Source organism: Amblyomma mixtum, chromosome 7 (genome assembly GCF_055824585.1).
Source record: "Amblyomma mixtum isolate Tamu chromosome 7, ASM5582458v1, whole genome shotgun sequence".
Taxonomy (NCBI): Eukaryota; Metazoa; Arthropoda; class Arachnida; order Ixodida; family Ixodidae; genus Amblyomma; species Amblyomma mixtum.
The window spans coordinates 126,264,910-126,283,942 of NC_143018.1; the positions used below are offsets into that span (position 1 = coordinate 126,264,910).

The 19,033-nt window shown below is 48.2% G+C and overlaps 1 protein-coding gene, 1 long non-coding RNA gene, 3 other non-coding genes and 1 pseudogene across 6 annotated transcripts; all 6 read right to left on the reverse strand.

The window, feature by feature from the left end:
- Nucleotides 1-131: 131 nt before the first annotated feature.
- Nucleotides 132-203, reverse strand: TRNAD-GUC (transfer RNA aspartic acid (anticodon GUC)). Its single transcript has one exon. It is a non-coding gene; the product is annotated as a tRNA-Asp (tRNA).
- A 66-nt stretch (nucleotides 204-269) lies between these two features.
- Nucleotides 270-341, reverse strand: TRNAD-GUC (transfer RNA aspartic acid (anticodon GUC)). Its single transcript has one exon. It is a non-coding gene; the product is annotated as a tRNA-Asp (tRNA).
- A 66-nt stretch (nucleotides 342-407) lies between these two features.
- TRNAD-GUC (transfer RNA aspartic acid (anticodon GUC)) lies at nucleotides 408-479 on the reverse strand. Its single transcript has one exon. It is a non-coding gene; the product is annotated as a tRNA-Asp (tRNA).
- Nucleotides 480-1,827: 1,348 nt separating this feature from the next.
- LOC149337441 (uncharacterized) lies at nucleotides 1,828-5,032 on the reverse strand (annotated as a pseudogene).
- A 14-nt stretch (nucleotides 5,033-5,046) lies between these two features.
- On the reverse strand, nucleotides 5,047-6,018 carry LOC149337442 (uncharacterized). The gene has a single exon (XM_089554883.1). The coding sequence runs from the start codon at nucleotides 6,004-6,006 to the stop codon at nucleotides 5,047-5,049; it is 960 nt and encodes a 319-aa protein (XP_089411009.1). The 5' UTR covers nucleotides 6,007-6,018.
- Nucleotides 6,019-11,211: 5,193 nt separating this feature from the next.
- Nucleotides 11,212-12,796, reverse strand: LOC149337443 (uncharacterized). 2 transcript variants are annotated; one of them, XR_016284630.1, is made up of 5 exons: nucleotides 12,403-12,796; nucleotides 11,746-11,807; nucleotides 11,607-11,681; nucleotides 11,486-11,542; nucleotides 11,212-11,373 (listed from the first exon to the last, which is right to left on the reverse strand). It is a non-coding gene; the product is annotated as an uncharacterized LOC149337443 (long non-coding RNA). The 2 variants fall into 2 exon arrangements; XR_016284631.1 differs by having other exon boundaries at nucleotides 11,212-11,401.
- Between the last annotated feature and the right edge of the window lie 6,237 nt (nucleotides 12,797-19,033).

A 19,033-nucleotide genomic window follows, 5' to 3' on the forward strand; every position in this document is an offset into this window, starting at 1 on the left:
CGGGGAATCGAACCCCGGTCTCCCGCGTGACAGGTGGGGATACTGGCCACTATACTAACGAGGAGACAGGAACAAAGGCGCACAGTCGCTTAGTTAAAGGCACAGAAGGCTAAAGGGGGGAAAAGAAGAAACTCCCCGTCGGGGAATCGAACCCCGGTCTCCCGCGTGACAGGCGGGGATACTGGCCACTATACTAACGAGGAGACAGGAACAAAGGCGCACCGTCGCTTAGTTAAAGGCACAGAAGGCTAAAGGGGGAAAAAAAGAAACTCCCCGTCGGGGAATCGAACCCCGGTCTCCCGCGTGACAGGCGGGGATACTGGCCACTATACTAACGAGGAGGCAGAAGCACACGCGCACCGTCGCTTAGTTAAAGGCACAGAAGGCAAAAGGGGGAAAAAAAGAAACTCCCCGTCGGGGAATCGAACCCCGGTCTCCCGCGTGACAGGCGGGGATACTGGCCACTATACTAACGAGGAGGCAGAAGCACACGCGCACCGTCGCTTAGTTAAAGGCACAGAAGGCTAAAGGGGGAAAAAAGAAACTCCCCGCCGGGGAATCGAACCCCGGTCTCCCGCGTGACAGGCGGGGATACTGGCCACTATACTAACGAGGAGGCAGAAGCACACGCGCACCGTCGCTTAGTTAAAGGCACAGAAGGCAAAAGGGGGAAAAAAAGAAACTCCCCGTCGGGGAATCGAACCCCGGTCTCCCGCGTGACAGGCGGGGATACTGGCCACTATACTAACGAGTTTTTTTTTTCTTTATTGCCTGGCTTTGACACAGAAAATTGCAAAAACAAACAATCAACAAAAGACAATAAACATTATGTACACACGACTCGTGATCAGCCAGCATGAGTCTGGCTTCGTCAATTTAAAATTCACTTGGCGAAGCCAGATGCCGCAGCCTAACTTGGCATACGGAACGCAAAAAAGGGTCTCTTGTGTCCCGAAAAAACAAAAAACGATTGACCAGCTGTCGCAAAAACAAATGGCCCAATCCCAACCCGCCGTCTTGTACCCGTCGGAACACGTTGGTCCGGCTGCAGCGCTCCCATTCTGACGACCAGATAAAGACGGCGAAAATTCGGTGTAGCTTTTGAATACTTAGCTGTGAACAGTGCAGCACCTGCATTACGTACCAGAGCCTGCTGATAAAGAACAAGTTGCAACATTGGCTCTGGCGAAAATGGACAAGGTCGTTCCTTTCCACTTATCTGCTCTCTCCCGTATCTCTTTGACCTGTCCTGTCCAATACTTTTCACTGTCACGGTAAGCATCGAGCGGAACGCCCAAGTATTTATCTGGTGTCGTCGTCCAAGGCACACTGGCAAACCGTTCGGGCGTACATGCCCAGCTTCCGTGCCAAAGCCCGAGGCACTTCGACCAGTTAACCCCGCTTCCTGTAGCTTGGCTGAAATCGCGTACACATTGAACAGCCTCGCTTATGCCTCCCTCGTCAACGGCAAACACAGCAATGTCGTCAGCGTACGCCAAGAGCTTTACTTCGGCTGCTTGTAAACTAAATCCGTTAATACTACTGTTCTTCAGTATTTTCAAACAAAGGGTCTCCACATAAATACAAAACAAAAGGGGGCTGAGGGGACAGCCCTAGCGCACCGAACGCTGCACGCCAATGGGGGCCCCCAGACTCTTGTTAACAATCAATCTCGTCGTGCAGTTCCGGTATGCCAGGGCCACACCCTCGCTGATAACAGAACCAACATTAACATGGCCTAATACTGCAAACAAAAGCTCATGGGCAACGCAGTCAAAAGCCTTTTCTAAATCTATCTGGAGTATGGCCACCTGACCATTAATGTCATCACAGGATTCTAAGACACTGCGCGCAACGTGAATATTTGTAAAAATGGACCGCCCTTTAATCCCGCAGGTCTGATGCGGACCAACTAAGTAATGGATCACGGTCTGCAATCTTCGCGCCAAAACCTTCATATAAATTTTGTACTCGACGTTAGTGAGTGCTATTGGTCGGTATGCTGTTACCAATCGTAATCTGTCTATGTCGTCCGTTTTGGGAATTAGCACAGTATGGGACGAACCATACGACGGAGGCAGTGCTTTTATTTTAAAGGCTTCATTAAAGATTACCTTCAAGACCGGGGAAATTACATGTTTAAATTCTTTGTAGAATGCCGCGCTGAACCCGTCCGGTCCAGGCGACTTACCTAGGTTTAAACTGTCTATTGCTTGCTCAACTTCAAATTGAGTTATCTCCTGCTCTAATCTGCCTTTAGTTCCGTCGTCCAGACGCGGCATCTCGGCTAGAAACGAATCCTTAAATGCGATAACATCTACCGGATGCAATGCGAAGAGCGCCTGGTAATGCTCGAAAAAAGCTGCTTTGATATGATCGATGTCCGTTTTTGAAACACCTCCCCATTCTATTTCATGAATGTGATTTCTTTCGGCACGGGCTTTTTCCAAACCAAGCGCTCGTTTCGTTGGCGCTTCCTCTGCAGCCACGTTTTCAGCCCTTGCCCTCACCAGCGCTCCCCGATAACGTTCTTCTTCGATAAGCTGTAACTTTTGTTTGGTTTTTCTTATGTCTTCTATCCATTTACCAGGCGCTCGGCATTCTTGTTTTATCATCTTCTGAAGCAGTGCCTTTAGCTCCATTTCCTCTTTTTTTGCTTCATGACGTATACAGGTGGCTCTTTCTATTGCTTTTAATTTTAAAGTTTCTTTAGTGAGCTCCCACTGCTGCCAAATCCTCATGTTACTACTTGGTTCTATTTTTGCTATTTCTTCCCTTACAGCTCGGTTATAAAATTCGTCCTGGAGTAGCTTGTCATTTAACTTCCACATTTCCCACGAAAAACCATTCCCCTTCTTAATGATTCCTATGCAGCATTGAACCAAACAGTGGTCAGAAAAAGAAACCGGCATTACTACATAACTATTGCATTTAGGTATAGTATCCGCAGATGCATAAATGCGGTCTAGCCGTGCGTGACTTGAGCCCTCGAATCGTGTGTACTTTACAGCACGCGCTCCTTCAAGACACTCTGCCGCATCCTCGAGGTTGCAGTTCACAATCATTCGCAACAACACTTCAGTGCTTTTGTCTCGGAAACCTCGGACGCTTGTCTTGTCGCGCGCACTAAGGACACAGTTGTAATCGCCCATGACAATCAGCTGTCTGTCTGTGCAAAGCCGTTCTTCGACACTTTCAAAAAAAGATGCTCGGCCATCAACCGCATTCGGGGCGTACAGGCAAACAATGCGCCAGTCAGTGTTACAGAGCGAGAAATCAATGGACACGTATCTGCCCGTCATGCACGAATGGTGACCGTGCACCTCTAGCCCAGCTAACTTCCTAACGAAAAGAACACAACCCGCCGATGTGCCCACAGCGTGGCTAACGACGGCAAAATATCTAGACGTGAAACGCCGCACCATGCTCCCGGTCTCTTCCTCACCGTCGACTTTCGTCTCCTGCACTGCCAGTATATCGATATCTTGCTCCGTTATAAGTCGGTACAGCTGGCTTTGTTTTCTTTTACCCGCCAGGCCTCTGACGTTTAGGGTGGCGACTTTAAACGGAGTTGCAGAAGCCATTTTAACTTAGGAAGAAGAGACCGAAAGCACGGTGCTTACCTCCCGCGCCTAGCATGTCGCTAGACGATGCCGTCGCCGCCGGTGTCATCCGGCGCGAGCACGTGTTTCTGGTCAGGAGGCGCCTTGTCGCCGCCACGCTTCTCAGCCGGGACCTTTGGGCGCGGCCGCAGACTGGGCCGTCGTGCTTGCGGCGTCTTTGCCGGTGGTTCCTCGACGCTGGGCTCTGTTGCCTTGTCCCCGTCGGGCTTAGTCTCGACGTGCGGACGCTTCGCAGGGGTAGTGATACCAGTAGCCATGCGCGCGTCGGCCTTCTCGTCGTGGTCTTCGCTCGCCGCCATCGATTCCCCGTCCACTGGTAGTGGCGGGTTCGCTCTGTCCTTGGGTGTCTCCAGAGGCGTTAATGACGGGTCACTAACTGGCGGCCCGCTCTCCTGTGAGACCACGGTGTCGGTGCCGCTACTCGCAACAGCTGGCTGAACCACCATCCCCTCCGTCTTGCCCCTGTCGTCGGCACCGCTCGCTGCTTCCTCTGCTTCGACGACGTCCATCAGTTCTGCGGAGTCGCTCGCTGCTACATGCCCGGTAGCCGACGCGTAGGTACGAACGCAGTCAGCCTCCGAGTGTCCGTAGCGTCGGCATTTCGAACACCTGGGCACCTTGCAATCGCGGCGAACGTGCCCCGTGCCGCCGCAACGAAGGCACTGCATCGGCCGCCCCGGAACTACCACGAGAGCCAACTCGCCAGCGACTCGTACCTGGTGAGGCAGGTCGTCCACCTTCACGCCTGGCTTCAGTTTCAGGAGCACGGTCCTCGTGGTGGAGCCCTTCTCCTTCATGCCCGCGACGCGCCAACGCTCCCGGGTTACCTCGGTCACATTGCCGAACGCCGCGAATGCCGTACGGATGTCCTCGTCGGCGACGCCGTGAAGCATCTAGTGGAGGCGCAGCTTTACCTGATGGTCTTCTGGGTCAAAAACGATGCAGCGGCGTCCCTTCACTTCCAGCTCCTTCATGGCGGCTAGTTTCTTTGCGGCGTCAGCGCTGCTGAAGGTCACCGCCCACACATGGTTTATCTGGTACGCCCCCAACGCCACGACGTCGGGGAGCGCACCAACGTTGGCGAGGGCGTCTCTGAAGTCTTCGACCCTGTAGGGCCTCACACGCACGTCCCCGTGCAAAAAAACCGTGTTTAAAACAACACGTCCGGTGGGCAGGGTAGGCAGAACGATCTCGTAATCCTTATCTGCGTCGCTGGTAAACCTATTTCCGCGGCCGGCAACGGCCGCTATCGCCGCTCCGTGGGAGCCCATGATTCTGCGTCCGTCACGCTCGGTGGCTGGAAGTAGAATGACTATACTAACGAGTTTTTTTTTCTTTATTGCCTGCTAATACAGTGACAGGTCACACAAATGAATACATACATATATACTGAATAAGCACGTTAGCATGCGATGCGGGTATTTCAAAATTTCTTCAGACACACCAAGTCATCAAGGATGGTAACCCACTCAGGGGGTTCATTTTGTGCACGATACACTTCTCTAATATATGAAACACTTTTGATTAGGTTATCGCGCGTAGATCGCACATTGGCATCTGCGTGCCGAAAAGCCATTCTCGTCCTCCACAGGCTGTGGAGGCCCAGGACCATGAACATATCAAAAGGTATCCCTTGTTCGCTTTCAACTGGCAGAAATCGTATTCCATAGGGTGTTATGGGGAGATCTTTTTTTAGAGTGCGCTGCAAAATATCCCAGTGGAAGACTGCGTCCCAGCATTCAATGAAGGCATGTTCAATTGTTTCCGGCTTTTTACACAGTAAGCAATCGGTTGTCCAAGGCACGAATATTCCTTTCTGTTCCAGCCATACTTTAACGGGGAGTGTGTTCGTGTGCAACTGGAAGAAAAACGTTTTGGCCGCCGGTCTTAAAGGCATCCTTCTGACTCGCTTCAGTACATCTTTACCTGAGCCTCCAGAGTACACCGTCCTATACAATGGGGTGGGCAGCATGCTGTCAACTAAGTCCGCGTACAGTTGTTTCTTTGTCACTGAGGACAAATGCTCCAAAGAAAAACGTGCACAAAGTATTCTAAAGGAAGCAACTACTTCTCGGTAGTAGCCGGTCACTCTTATACTGGCAACATTGGATGTTGCCAGTATAACAACAAACTCAGGCAGTGTTTTCGCCAATCTCGCCTGGATGACTGTACGGAGAAAATCGTTACTTTCATCTCGCAGGAAGAAGAATCGCGATACGATCTGTCGTATAAACAAGTGTGAGAGCCCTAGTCCACCATCGCGAACTTTGCGAAAAAGGTTTGTACGGCTGGTCCGCTCCCAAGTGGAGTTCCAGATAAAGACGGCAAACACTCGGTGCATCTTTTGCACATTTATACGAGGCATGAACAACACTTGCATCATATACCACACTTTGGCAATCAAGAAAACATTGCACGCTGCCGCACGCGCGAACACCGATAATCCGCGACCCTGCCATCCTTTTGTTTTTTCTCTCAACTCTTCTGTTTGTTCACTCCAGAACTGCGTCGAGTCCCTATGTGCTGAAGGGGCACCCCGAGATACCGTGCAGGCACTGAAGTCCACTCTATACCCGCGAAATTGGCGGATGTCGTATTCCAGCTCCCATGCCATATTCCCACACTTTTTTCAAAGTTAATCTGGGCCCCAGTATAGCAACAGAAATTTCTGGCAATGCGCACAGCCTCTAGCACGCTTTCTCTGTCCTCGCAGAAGACTGCAACGTCATCTGCATAAGCCAGCATTTTAACTTCAGCGGCGTGCAGCCTAAAACCACGTATGTTTGCATCAAGGATGACTGCCCTACAGAAAGGTTCGAGGTATATGGCAAAAAGGAGAGGAGACAAGGGACATCCTTGCCTCACAGAGGAGCGGACTAGCACCCTTGAACTAAGGCACTTGTTGATGATAATCTGCATTGAACATTCTTCATAAGCCATTTTGACACCGTCTAAAATTATGCTCCCAACATTACAGTGCTGTAGTATACTGAAAAGCACCCCATGCGAGACCCGGTCAAAGGCCTTCGCAAGGTCAAGCTGTAACATGGCCACTCGACCCTCAAGGGCATCACAACATTCTAGTACACTTCTTGCGATGTGGGTGTTCGTTGAAATTGTGCGCTCTCTAATGCCGTACCTCTGATGTGGCCCTACTAGCTCTTTAATTACCACTTGTAATCGTCCAGCTAAGACTTTCATAAAAATTTTGTAGTCTGTATTGGTGAGAGATATCGGTCTATATGAGCCTACAAGAAGGAGCTTTTCCGGATCATCGGTTTTTGGAATCAGCACTGTGTGTGATGTCCGGAATGAAGGAGCGACTTTTTTAAATTCATACGCTTCTGACAGAAGTTTATGCAAAATGCACGCCAATTCTTCACTGAAAGCTTTGTAAAAAGCTGCGCCTAGGCCGTCCGGCCCTGGCGATTTGCCCGACGGCAGCTTCTCTATCGCTGTTTTGATCTCGCTCACACTTATTGGCATTTCTAGGCTGTCTTTAACATCGTCATCCAGTCTTGGCATTCCGATCATGAAATCGCTGTCGAAGCCTGGCTCGAGGCGTGTGACATTGCCGAACACATCGCGATAATGGTCAACAAAAGCATTCTCGATCACCGCGGGATCTGATGTCACTTCATTTTGGAAACGTATCTGCTTGATCTCGTTTCTTGACGCCTGCCGTTTTTCATCGCTCATTGCGCGCTTGTTTGGCACCTCACCCATCCATAACCTTTCACTACGAGAACGTATGACTGCAGCCTTGTATCGCTCTGTATCAATAACTTCTAGTTCATGTCTCACTTTCTTCACGTTCTCAGCCAATTGATCGTGGTCAAAGTTTTGTACGTTTAAAAGAAATTCCAGTTTCCTTTGCAGCTCTTTTTGCTTCTGCAGTTCTTCGTGCTTCCGGCTGCTTCCTCTTTCGATTGCAATGAGCTTAACTTGGCTCTTAAATTCCTCCCATGCAGTCCGAAAGTTTTCATGCTTCATTGTCAGCATCTCTGTTAATTTTCCCTTAACTCTGCTTGAGAACAGTTCATCATCAAGAAGCTTTTCATTGAATTTCCACATGTCCCAGTTAAATCGTGTCGTCTTAGTTTTTTTCCCGAGTGCGAAGCTCACCAAGCTATGATCTGTGAATGATAGTGGTGTGACACTGCAACTGTTACATAGGGGCATCAAGTCTAGTGAAATATACACTCTGTCCAACCTTGCTCGGCTCTCTCTCTGATTGTGTGTGTACTGCGGAAGCATACCGCCAGTGAAGACTCGGCCCACATCTTCTAGGTTGTGCTCCTCAATTAGTGAGCTCAAAAGGAGAGCACTTTTGTCACGAACATGTGCACCTCTGAATCGATCCTCCGCAAAACACACACAGTTAAAATCACCGAGAAATATGACAAAGCGATCACACTTTAAGTACTGCTCAATGTACTCAAAAAATACCATTCGGTCATTCACATTGTTAGAAGCATAAACGCATATGATCCGCCACAAGGATTCAGAAAAAGAAAAATCTACAATAAGCATGCGGCCAATTTGGCAAACAGTCATACTCTCTTCAATAATGCCAGCACTCTTCCGTATCATCAGTGCGCACCCGCCTGACATGCCATTAGCATGGCATACACACACATTATAATGCGCGGTAAAAGGCATCACCATGCGATCGGTCTGCTCTTGAGTCTCGACCTTAGTTTCTTGTATCGCGATGACATCGAGTTCCTTCTCCATACAGAGGCGACTAAGTTGATACTGTCGCCTACGTGCTCCAAGGCCACGAACATTCAAGGTGGCAACTCTTAATGCTGTCTCTAGTCTCAGAGCCATGTATCTTATAGAGCACACCGTTCGCACAGTACCTCTGGGTAACTACTGATATTAGCGCTTTGCAACAAGTAAGCAATTGGCAGCACAATTCCCACGCGTACCTTTGCGGTGTACGCAGCGGCTACTTCTGAAAAGGCGTCCATCTTTTGACGACGCTGGCCTGGACGCCCCAGTAGGCGCCACGTCCTACGGAGGCGGTGTTGCCGCCGGCCGTCTGTCCGGCGGAATGTTCGGTTTCGGACGGAAGGGCGCCCGACGGCCCACCGGTGCTTTCGGCGGGGGTTCATCGTTGCTATCGTTGCCAAGGTTCTCGTGCTGGTTGTTGGCTGAGTCCCGTGACCTTTTTGTCGCCGCGTTGCTTACACCCGATTCTGCGACGTCCATCAAATCGTTTCCAGGTGCGTGTTTTGCTGCATCCACCTCGGTAGCGGCTGGTTCGGTGGCCAACTCCTTCACATTTTCATCGCTCGGCTTTTCCTCTTCAGTTTTCTGCTGAGTAAGTTGCACTGTAGCCGCGTTCGGTAGGCCAGCGCTATGCTCAGACGGCATTACGGCCTTGTCCGACGGCCAACTCTCCGTGCGGGAGGCCTCAGCGACGTCAGCCTCGTCCATGAAAAGGTCCGCCACGTCTTCCTTGGGCGCCGATCCTGTTACCGACGCGTACGTCCTTTCACACTGCGCTTCGTCATGGCCGTAGCGACAACAAAGCGTACATTTCGGGACGCGGCAGTCACGTCGAACATGACCGGTGTTTCGGCATTTCAAGCACAACGGTGCTCTGCCAGGGACAACAACCAAGGTCTGCTCACCGGCGATACGAAGTTGGTGGGGCAGGTCTTCCACGGTGAGACCCGTCCGCAGAACCAAGGACACCACTCGCGTTGACGATGATTTTTCTTGCACGCCGTGAACACGCCATTTCTCCCGGCAAACGTCAATCACCTTTCCGTAAGGTGAGAGGGCTGTCCGTATGTCGTCGTCAGGCATGTTGTACTGTCAGCAGCAAAAGTTTGCGGGATCTCCAGCGCGTGGCGGAGCGACGCAAAACAGCATTCCAGCGCCATCTGCCGCGATTACGCCCGATGTCGAGGCTCACAGCATTTAGCGAAAAGAGGATGTGCTAAAAATGCATTTCAAACGTATTGTATTAATTTCATATTTATTTCGCATTTTTTTGTCCCTATGCTTAAACTGCAATACGAATGCTTTCTAAATATACTAGGAATAATATTTTAAACGTTCTTAAAAATACGTGAAAAGTACATTTTTGTCCGCTTAGCATATTTATAATGCATTAAAAATATAGTAAAAATATACATTAGAAATATACTAAAAATATACATTTAATACATTCAAAATGTGTTTACTCGGGCTTAAAAAAAAGTCTACTGGGCGGCTCCATGGAATGACATTCATCAACTGGAGAACAAATCGTACACGGGTATTTATCATTAATCAACAGGAGTCTGATATTATAAGGTCACGTGATTGAATGGGAACGGCAGATACCTACATACAGCATACCAAGACGACAGCGACACAGCAAACAACAAATCCTACGACAAGCGCTATACTTGGCTTGCCGTATATATACCCAGCGAAAGCGACGCACTATTTTGCACGGTGATACCTTTTTTTGCGCAAATACTGTGGGCTTCCAAATTATCGCAGAAGTACCCTACTGGTCGCGTTCGAATCTGGGATTAATTGAGAACGGAATTGCTAGTTGAAACTTGCGTCAGGCACAGGTCAGGAGTCGAACTGTCAACCAACAGATACATGGGCGTGTAAGGGAGCCGGTCTGCCCTGCCACACGGGGTCCTTTCCGCTGGCTTATTCGGACCCAGAAGTACCCAAGGCGCTTTTGCTGGTATAATGCTATCACGTTCTCACACGGAAATGTTCGAATGACATTGAGTGGAATGGCATTCGAGAATAGGAATGACATTCGGACTCGATGGACTGCCGCGGTGCTGCACGACACTTTCGAAACGCATTCGAAAGCCTCAGCTCGTTTTCAGTGTACAGCGACGACGACGACGGCGGGCACACTAGTCCGACAACGACAGTATATATCACGCTGAACAACAGCATGTAATTATAGTGAAATATCTAGTTTACTATAATATGATTCTAGAGGGACACGTTTTTCAGGCCAACGACACCGACGAATCCGGTCGGCGGATGGTCAGCCTTGTCGGCGGCTGAGCGAGAGCATGGTGATGAGGCGGCGGTGTGTGCATGCTCGCGCTTCTAAATGAGCGAAACGAACGCCTATATTTCACGTGTGCATACCTGAACACTCACCAGCGATAAGCGCTTGCCAAATCAGTTTCAATCGACGACGGCTCTGTTCCCTTCCGCGACGACTAGGCCCAGCGAGTTCGCAGGGTTGGATCTGCCCAATCAACCACTGTACGTCCAGCGGACGTACGATGTACGTCCCTTAACGGATGTACGGATATCCGTGGGAGATCCGCCGACCTCCGACGGATCTCCGAGGGACGTCCGACGGAGGTACATTTGTAACTGGAAAGATCTCCCACGGACATCCGATACGGATATCCGCGGATATCCGCCGCGGACCTAAAGAGGACATTGGCATGTTGCAGGCCTTGGTGACTGCAGCCACTAATTTAACTGTCATATACTAAATGAGTTTATATACAAGCCCACAAAGTGTTTGATATCAGGCACAGGCCTCATCGTACATCAAATGCATATGCCTATAGGAAGCAACCAAACACAAAGCAAGTTGTCTTAAAATCAAACAATTTTATTAAAGGCATTAATGCATGCTTTCAACCTTCAAGAGGCATTCTTCACGCTTGACGCTGGAAGAGGTCCCATGCAATAGGACGGGTTACTGTATGCAGGTTGTGTTCTCATGTTGAATCTGTTGCAAAAAAGATTTTCCCTAGAAAACAAACAAAAATGCAAAAATACTGTCACTGAAAGGGTACATGATTTTTGCAAATCAAGATACTGCCACTGAAGATCATAATAAAAAATACCATAGCAAAACATACCTGCTGACTATGTCACACATTCGCAGCCATCATTTGCACGAAATGTCCACACACGTGCTGCAAAGGAAAAGATGAAGAGTGCATGAGGGGAGCTGATAATTTCAACACACTTCGAACTTACATGTAGACCAATGCTCTGCAGCGCAAGCTACAACACGGTTGCTCTGAATGGGCTGGTGACGTCCGTGCAGCAACCCTGAGGGAACAAGTGGACAGGTTGTGAGTGGGCAACATGCACTTACACTGCAACTAATAGATACCTGTTGACACTACGATGTGGCACATTTGCAGCAATCAATTGCACGAGCTGTCCACATACACGCTGCAAGTAAAAAGATGAAAAATTAATTTCAGCGCAAATTACTGTGCTGTAGATGGCTGGAAACATCCATTTGACAAGCCTAATGTTGAAACAAGTCGATAAGCTGTGAAGGTAGACGAATTTTACATTATTTTCAACCTACCTGCACTTTCCATGGCATGACATAGTTTAGGCACCAATACACTCCGCAGGCGGGCCACATACACACCGCAAAGACAGTAAGAAAATAAGAAATCAGTCGCGAATCACTGCAAAACACACACAGCCCCGACATTATCCTTTTCGTGCGTTCTGTTTTATCGCTATTAAGAACTTACGTACAACTGCCTTAAGATTCACACCATGCATGTGTACACCTCGTCTCAATTTTTTTCGTAGTGTAGAACGAGAGAGGCGCGATGCACTGGCTTACGGAGCTTCGCGACAGGCTCGCGTACGCGGGCAAACACGTTTGCGGCAGCTACCGCATCGTATGTACTTGTAACTTCCACTCCAGTGCAAACAATTAAGTTGTGCAAGTGAGTATAATATGCTACAGCATTTTGCTCATCCCACGGCAACATCATCAAGGTAATCTTCAAGCACAGTTACTTACTTGCAAGTTATAACACGCCGCTTCTTTCATCCGAGGCAACAAAGAGTCGGGTGCAGTACGACGTCCGGGCTATTTCACGAAAGCTTCTGTTGCAGAAGAAGGTCTTGTCGAGCGCATAGGTGATTGATCACATTTATAGCACAGCCAAGCAACCGCAGAACAAACAAACCGCATACTGTAGCAAAAATAAAGGTCGAAAGAAGCACGATGCCACGAAAAACTACGCAAAGATCGCGCTGTTGTGCACCGTGCCGCCCGCGCCGGAACTGGTGGCTGACGGATTGGATTGGATCGACTTTAAGGCCTGTCGTCCTGCCGCGGCATGTCCTTCCTCCATGTGCCGCGGCTTCTGGTAGGAGTTTAGTTTTCATGGAAGGCAGCATGCCTCGGTTACCTCAGGTTCTTCCATATCAGCACCATATTCAAGTGATGTTAATTGATTATAATCCGAATATGCAACTAATTGCCGGTATAAAAATTTGATCGGCTGAATTTGTCGTTTGCAAAATAGAATTTCTTTTCATTTTTTTATGTGAGGAAAAACAAAATATGTATGTGACGTCGTAAGTTCACATCCCTAAAGGCATATTCACGGATACCCGTCGGACATCCGTCCGCGGATATCCGCCAGCCATCCTATAACGAACGTCCTTCGGACATACTCCGAATCTCCGACGCGTATGTCCGGATATGGACGTCCGTAGGCATGCCCTACGGACATCCCCACCTGGCACTGGAGATTCGGATCTTAATCGTACGTACTACGGATATCCGTGGTTGACTGGGTGTGATTTCGGCGGTTGTGAAGAGCGAATCACAAGCTTTAGCGAATGCAAATGGTCACCAGGTGTAGTTTTGGCAACAGTGACCTGAAATCAACTATTGCTTACATCGCAGGGCACGCGTACGATGAACGGGAATCGCCGGTGTGACCCAGACTGCCGAGCCGTGCTTTACGGCCAGCAGCTGTCGTCGCCGTCGCTAGCTTGTGGATAACAAGTTAGGCCGTTTCAGTTAAAGCGAACAGTCGCCATACATACTTCTGGATAAAGTAGTTTAAAAAAAAGTACTGGTCACGTCGGAGAAAGCCGGGACAAGAAGCGAGAAGCGCCAGTCCTGCGCGATGCCAACAACCCGGCTTTCTCAGGCGTGCGATCGCATCATCGCTTCCCACACATTGTAGCACTGCGTAAACAATCACGAGTACAACCAGTAAAAAAGAAAACAGATTGTTTATTAGAACCAAAGCGCAGATTGTGTTTTACGTTATGTAAACAAGCGATGTAAACAACAGTATGAGTGCAGTCGTCCTCATCGGCGCACTCCCGGGGAAATTTCATGCTGACGCGGTTAATATTCATTGGCGTAATATTATCTTCAAGCACTCCCTTAGCCGGAACACGTGTAGCATCGTTAGATGACATTCGGCTGGAAGGCATTCGAAGCGCCCGTGTAGCAGGGGTATAAGTGGTGATCACCTTCCTGCTAGAAGTTACCATAAACGAAAGGATGACAAGAAAGGGAAAGTTTTCACTCTTCGCTGAAACGTCATTTCGAGCCCTAGATTGTTCCACGGTAGCTTGAAGTGTAATGCAAATATGTTTACGCGGACAACCCATTTGTTAGAATTTAAATATACTTCAGACGGATTAATTGCGTATTTACGAAAGTACACTTTAAATAGATGGCCAGCACCAAAATGCGATGTCCCGAAACTCGATTTTGAGCATTAGATTGTTCAACGACAGCTTGTAGTGCGCTGCAAATATGCTAATGCGGACTGCCAATTTGCTAGAATTTCAGTGTTCTTTGGACGAATTAATTACGTATTTACGGAAGTACACTTCAAATACATTGACGACACGCAAATGCCATTTCCCGAAACACGATTTCGAGCACTCGACTGTTCATGGCAGCTAGAAGTGTGCAAAGACGTTTAAAAGGACTGCCCGTTTGTTAGGATTGAAATATATTTCGGATGAATTAATTTCATATTTACGAAAGTTCACTTTTAATACATTGACAAGATGCTAAAACTGCATACATATACGTTTACAAGGGCTGCCAGTTTTCTAGAATTGAAGTATACTTTCGATGAATTAATTTCATATTTCTGAAAATACACTTTTAATACACTCACAAGATGCTAAAACTGCATGCATATTTTTTCATGTATTTGAAAAGTGCTCGAAGTATGCTTTAAGTGAGGTATTTTTGGCACATTTTAAAAATATATTTCGAATACCAAGCATGAAATTTCAGAAACGTATTTCCTACATATTTTTAGTGCATTCATGAATACAGAATATGTTTAAAATACATTTTAAATAGACCTCCGTATATTCCAAACGTATTAGTTTTTGCTAAGGGAGCACTTCCGTGTTAGCCATTATTTGTGCATGCCTGTCCTTTCTTTGTTATAGGGCATGTCTCATCGCGTTCTTCGCCGGGATCCGCTTTTGCCACTGGCAACGAATCGCCGTGTCACCGTCGTTGCGCGTCTGTTTCGGCTGCTGCGATGGTGACAAGTGCTCCGATCCCTCGCGCGAGCCAAAGTAGGACTGGCTGCGAACATCACACAGCGCCTCAGCGGTTTCCCTGAGTCTGATAAGCACGTCACGGGGAAGCAAACGTCAAGGCATGCTTGATAGCGAAGAAAGGATAGGCATGCGCAAAGCGTGCTTCAAACGCCATTTCCGTGAGCCTCGACATCGGGCGTAATCGCGGCAGATGGCGCTGGAATGCAGTTTTGCGTCGCTCCGCCACGCGCTGGAGATCCCGCAAACTTTTGCTGCTGACAGTACAGCATCCAATGCAGCTTCAATTGCACCGCCTGGTTGGCTGGGTCGACCACAATACAGCGATGCTCCTTCACTTTCATGTTCTTGACGCTTGCGAGCCTCTTGACGCCTTCGTCGCTCTTGAAGGTGATTGCCCAAACGTGGCTCATCTGATACGCCCCAAGGGCGATAACATCGGGCAGTAGGCCTAAGCCCGCCAGCGCATCGCGGAAGTGCTCCACGCGATACGGCCTGGCCCGCACATCATTATGCAAAAACAACGTATTTAAAACAATACGGCCTGTCGGCAGTTGAGGCAGCAACACTTGATATTCCGGGTCTTCAGTATCAAAAATCCTGTTACCGCGGCCCTGCTGGGCCGCTGAAGCCGCTATTACGGAGCCCTGCATCCTTTTTTTTTTTTTTTCTTTATTGCCTTCGAGAAAACAACACAAAAATTACATAAACCAAACTTTGAAAAACCAGCAACCTGCCAGATCTTCCTGGCAGGCCATGTCAAGTTTAAAATTCTCTCAACAGAGTCAAATTTTCCATCCTGGGTAGCCAATCGGGTACACAAGCTTGCAGTTTCATCACTTCAACAAATCTACGTACATTTTCCCGAAAATACATGCGGGCTGGTCTCGCGTCAGAATCGCAGTAATACCCCGCCATTCTGGAGCGCCATATACTATGGAGGCCCCAGAGCATTACCTGATCAAACGGGAACCCGTCCTGGTTTTCAATTGCCAAATATCTGATACCGTGGGGATGAAGCGGCAGTTCTCTTTTAAGTGTTCGTTGCAAAACGTCCCAAAAAAACACACCCTCCCAACAGTGAAGAAACACATGGTCTATTGTTTCGGGGCACTTGCATATTAGGCAATGCGAACCCCACGGTAGGAATAAACCCCTTCCCTCCAAAAACCCTTTAACTGATAGTGTCTCGGTATGCAACTTGAAGAAGAAAGTTTTGGTTCCTGGCTGCACTTGCATTCTTTTTACTCTTTTCAGAACATCCCCTCCGTGGCCTTCATCGTACAAAGCTCTGTACATGGGCACTGGAAAAACAACATCACACAGATCTGCGTATAGCTTTTTCCGCTTCACGTCACTTAAATATTCTCTCGAAAAACGCACAACAAGAAATTTAACGCTATCAGCAACTTCTCTGAAGTAACCTAAAGTTCTTCCGGAAAAATAATTTGTTCCCACAACAAAATCAGGCAAAACACGGGTCAACCTTAGTTGACACATAGTTCTCAAAAAAGGGTCACGCACATCTCGAAAAAAGAAAAACCTGTTTACAAGCTGGCGCAGAAACAGATGTCCTAGCCCAAGGCCACCATCTTTCACACGTCTAAACAAATTCGTCCGTCTGCACCGTTCCCAGGTCGAACCCCAAACAAAAACAGCTAAAATGCGATGTATCTTCTGTACATTTGCCCGAGAACAGTGCAACACTTGCATGACGTACCACAGTTTGCTTAAAAAGAACAAGTTACACACCGTCGCTCTCGCAAAGATTGATAAATGTGCCCCCTTCCATCTATCTGATTTTTCCCGTAGTTCGTTCGCTTGTTCTTTCCAATATGCATCACTGTCCCGGTAGCAATTTAGTGGCACTCCTAGGTATTTTGGGGGGATAGTTACCCAAGTCACATTTGCAAAAAGATCTGGGGTTGATGGCCAACCCCCATGCCAAAGTCCCTGGCACTTTGCCCAGTTCACTTTACTTCCGGTTGCCTTCCTGAAACTGTCAACTGACACAACAGCCTCCCGTATGCTCTGCTGATTCACAGCAAACACCGCTAGGTCATCCGCGTACGCAAGCAACTTGACTTCAGCTGCCTGCAACCTAAAACCTTGAACAGCCTCGTTCTTAATAATGTTCAAACATAGTGTCTCTATGTAAATGGCAAACAAAAGTGGACTGAGGGGGCAGCCCTGGCGTACCGAACGTTGCACCCGAATGGGGGCCCCCAGACTCTTGTTTATAATTAATCTCGTAGTGCAGCCGCGGTACGCCATGGCCACGCCCTCTCGAATTACGGAACCTACATTCGCGTGGTCCAGAATACTGAGCAAAATTTCGTGGGCTACACAGTCAAATGCTTTTTCGAGGTCTAGTTGGAGGATGGCCACACATTCATTAGTCAGATCACAACACTCCAGAACCGATCTTGCCGTGTGTATGTTAGTCATAATTGATCTCCCCTTTATCCCGCACGTTTGATGAGGGCCGACAATATCCTGAATTACTGACTGCAGCCTCCTTGCTAGCACTTTCATTAAAATTTTATAATCGACATTAGTCAAGGAAATTGGCCTGTAAGCTGTGACCTGCTGGAGCTTTTCCTCGTTATTTGTCTTGGGAATTAGAATAGTGTGAGATAACCCGTATGACAGCGGCAATCTGTTTATTTCGTAGGCTTCTTGGAACAACGCAGTCAATATTGGCGCTATTTCGTTCTTAAACCCCTTATAGAAAGCTGCACTTAAGCCGTCTGGCCCAGGCGACTTTCCCATATTTAAACTATCGATTGCTTTTTCGACCTCGAGTTCTGTGATTGGCATCTCTAATCTTTTCTTCGTGTCCTCGTCTAGTCGTGGCATAGCCTTAAGAAACTTTTCTTTGAACAAGTTTATGTCGACGTTCTGTTTGTTAAAAAGCTGCTGATAATATTGGAAGAAGCCTTGTCTGATATGTTCGTCATCTGACGATAGCATGCCACCCCATGCAATCTTATCAATATGATTTTTCTCTGCATGAGCCTTTTCTAATGCCAGTGCTCTTTTCGAGGGCGTCTCGCCCATGCTCCAGCTTTCCGCCCTTGCCCTCACTAACGCTCCTTGGTATCTGTCTTCTTCCATCAACGCAAGCTGTTCTTTTATTTTCCTAATATCTTCTATCCATTTGCCGGGTGCCTTACATTCTTGCTCATGTAGTTTTTCCAGCAAAGCCTTTAGCTGGGTTTCTTTAATTTTCTCCTGATACCGCAGGCAACTGGACCTATCAATGGCCTTTATTTTAATCTGTTCTTTGCACATCTCCCATTGCTTCCAGATTTCGTACAATGTGCCCGGCCTTACTTTAATGAGTTCATTTAGTACAACCTGTCTAAAGGCTTCATCACTGAGCAATTTGTTGTTAAATTTCCATAACTCCCAGCTAAATGCATTCCTTCGTTTTCTGGTGCCGAATACGCATTTCACTAAGCAGTGATCCGTGAATGTCATGGGCACAACTTGGTATCCATTACATACGGGAATCAAATCCAGCGACACATAAATTCTGTCAAGGCGCGCGTGGCTCGCACCTTGGAAGTGCGTGTACTGTACGGCGCGCGCTCCCCCCAGGTACTCAGCCACATCTTCCATATTCCACTCGCTTGTTAACTGGCACAACACATCAGTACTCTTGTCTCTGAAGCCGCGTGTGCTGGTTTTGTCCCGAGCATTCAGTACACAGTTGAAATCGCCCAGCATTATAACCTGCCTCTCCGTACTTAACTGCTGCATAACATTCTCGAAAAACACTGCTCTTTCCTCAACAATGTTAGGGGCATACACACAAATAATGCGCCACTCAGCATTGGAATATGCAAAATCGGCTACAACACACCGTCCTGACAGACATGAGTAGTGAGCCTGTACAATCAGTCCGGGCAGCTTTTTGACAAACAATACACACCCAGCCGATGTCCCTACCGCGTGGCTCACAATGGCGTAAAATCTAGCCGTGAAACGTTGCACCATGCTCCCGGTCTCTTCCTCCCCATCAACCTTTGTTTCTTGTACGGCAAGCACGTCGATATCATGGTCACTTAGCAGGCGGTGTACTTGGCTCT